The sequence below is a fragment of the Olea europaea genome, chromosome 12, assembly GCF_002742605.1.
Source record: "Olea europaea var. sylvestris chromosome 12, O_europaea_v1, whole genome shotgun sequence".
NCBI lineage: Eukaryota > Viridiplantae > Streptophyta > Magnoliopsida > Lamiales > Oleaceae > Olea > Olea europaea.
In genome coordinates this window covers 24,986,190-24,989,346 of record NC_036248.1, presented here as the reverse complement: position 1 = coordinate 24,989,346, position 3,157 = coordinate 24,986,190, and the positions used below count along the sequence as shown (strand labels likewise).

Here is a 3,157-nt window from a genome sequence, read left to right as displayed (position 1 = left end):
GTTTTCTATTGTGATTGAATAGAATATTGGGATTGTCATTTTCATATTGAAAATATTATTTGGAATATATTAACATTCATTTATTTGTCTAATTTCATATACAATAACTATGGAAAAAATATTTTCAACGAAAATCTCCAGTTTCCATTTTCGGGTGAAGAGCAAAATATTATTCAAATGAGGGTTCAAGTAGAAGAAGATGTTCGCGAGAAACAATGAAAATCAAATCCATCAATGGATAGTTTGATTCCAATTGAATATTTGTCAAGACAAATGATATGGATTTTGTTTGGTTCAAATATTTATTTTCTGAACCCAGATGTAAGATTGTGAAAAGTCTGTTTTTAGTAGATTTGAATGTTTAGGGGCATGTCTGTTTCGATTCAGTTTTTTCACATAAATCTGCAAATCATAATATGCAGTTCTCACTACTGAGTTTTAATATAAGATTAAACATTCTTGTCAAATGCTACATGTACATCAATTTTTACATTAAATTTGACATCATTTGACATGGCTTCCATCGTAAACATTGATTTTTACAACATTCTTTTGCACCACTGACCAAATTTTGACGCATAGGAGGGAATGTCGTCCTCAATGTCAACAAAAATATAAATCTAGATTTATTCTCTCATCAAACATTACATAGAAATAGAATCTATTTTCAATAAGAAATACTCTATATTAAAGTGAAGATCATTCTCATATCATGTGATACATGATGTGAGGTAAAATGATAATGTCAATTAAAATAAATGGATATGAGAATCACTTTATTGGCTTTATCATTAGTCCATATTTGAATCCCATTATTTCAAACTCATTTTGAACAATATGTTATCCCTATAAAATAATTTTGAACATAAGTATTTTTTTTACTTTTTTACCATATATTTTCCCCCAAAAAAATCACTTTTTTACAAATATATTCTCAAAATTTGGGCTTGGGGACATGATGTGAGGTAAAATGATAATGTCAATTAAAATAAATGGATATGAGAATCACTTTATTGGCTTTATCATTAGTCCATATTTGAATCCCATTATTTCAAACTCATTTTGAACAATATGTTATCCCTATAAAATAATTTTGAACATAAGTATTTTTTTTACTTTTTTACCATATATTTTCCCCCAAAAAAATCACTTTTTTACAAATATATTCTCAAAATTTGGGCTTGGGGACCAAATGTCACTTCAAATTGTGATTATTCTCACTATTCTTCAAGTTTAACTATTAAGAAGGTTATAAACATATTTATTTAAACAGAAAACTAAAAGAAAAAGTAATGAATTGAATTTAGATAAACCCCATATCATATGTAATTATTGAAAGAGCAATTCAGTGCAATTATAAAAGGGGACCTATCCACGATTACACTTGATCATATTTCAAAAACCTTCCTCCATCACCCCTCCCCCACTGCGAAAACACTCAATATTTGCCTACCATCCAAATTTTGCTTTATAAATATATTTATCCCTTAAATAAAATCTCTCAAACAAACTTCCTCTTGTGCATAAAATCGGAGAAGATGTACAAGAAATCATTCCACCGGATGAATGACTCAGGCGAGCTCAACGTGTTCGAGGCTGCACGATATTTCTCTGGTGGCACCAATGAAGTTCCAAGTGCAACTTTTGCACATAAGATCATCGGAGAAGACAGGCAGTCTGCAGTGAAAACTGCTCGAAGAATGAGCCTAGACGTGCCCCCGACGATGATGTTGAGACATTCACTTCCTTCGCAAATGGAAAAGAAAATGAAAGAGAAAAAGCATAAAAAGCCAAGTTCTCCCGGTGGCAAACTTGCCCATTTCTTGAATTCTCTTTTCAATCAAACATCTTCCAAGAAGAAATCTAAATCTTCTACACAGTCTGTTAAGGAAAGTGAGGAAGAAAGCCCTGGTTGCAGAAGGAAAAGAAGAAGCAGCATTAGTTTTTTTCACACAATTACAAATACTGCTGATTCTAAGTCCATTTATTCATCTTCAAGTTCTGGTTTTCGAACACCTCCACCTGCACCTTATACGCGTAATCCCACAAAAAGACACACAGATTACGCTTTTTCCGATGACAAAATCAGATTCAGCAATGGAATATTTGAGAAGAACAAGAATTCTAATCTTGGATATTCAAATAGGAGTAGGAAAAACTGGTCTGAACGTCAGTTTCCATCAGAAGAGAAAGAATTTAGAAAGATCAATGATTTTGACGATGGTGCGGATAGTGATTCAAGCTCTGATCTGTTTGATTTACCAAATCATGATTTATATTACTACTCAAGTGGGCTACCTGTTTATGAAACAACCCATATGAACAGCATCAAGAGAGGTCCGCCAATTTCCGGTGGCGCAATATAATTTATTAATCCTATTAATAGTGTAACATTTGCTTTAATCGTACTAATGCTTGGAATTGAGAGAAAATTTTTTGATTTTTGTAAAGATCAGTTTATAGATTCTGTTTTTTTCTTCTTTTAAAATTTCATGTAACCTTTTTCCTGTATGTACAGTTTAGATTGTTTGTCTGCCTCAACTTTTTCTGTCCTTGCTCTTGAAGATTTCGGTTATGTATCAAGGATCTTTCAATGAGTTGATTTGTACTAAAAAGATAGAGCTTTGATTAGAAGATTTGATTAGGATCAACGTACATATCCATTGGAGTGAGAAGTACAAGGCTCTCCGTAAGAAATCGAGAATCCGCAAAGACCTAAGGTTCCGATCAGATGTATAATTTAACAGAAAACCTAATATATTGTTACAATAACTAACCATGCCATATTTTTTTATAAATATGGTATTGACTACTGAATTTCTACAATTTATTATGAAGTAAAAAAGCTTATAGTCACACTCTTATAACGAAATTTCATCTTAGTTATGAAATTTTATTCGGTTCTAAAATTGTCTTTGAAGTATGTTTATTTGTTTCAATTTGATCCCTCAATTTTAATTTAAAAAAAAAAAAAAAAAAAAAAACATGCATTGATTTACAGGATTTATCACACATGATTGCATATGTCATAGATATTATTCCTAACGCCTATTATCCATGTATTATTTATTCTAGACTTATTATGAATATTCCTATACTGCAACAAGTAACTTACTATCTAATTGATGATCAAAGAATCAAATAGTTCAATAGGGAT

The 3,157-nt window shown here is 31.0% G+C and overlaps 1 protein-coding gene across 1 annotated transcript; it reads left to right on the top strand.

Moving 5' to 3' along the window:
- Positions 1–1,538: 1,538 nt before the first annotated feature.
- On the top strand, positions 1,539–2,366 carry LOC111406822 (protein BIG GRAIN 1-like E). The gene has a single exon (XM_023036193.1). The coding sequence runs from the start codon at positions 1,539–1,541 to the stop codon at positions 2,364–2,366; it is 828 nt and encodes a 275-aa protein (XP_022891961.1).
- The last annotated feature ends 791 nt before the right edge of the window (positions 2,367–3,157 follow it).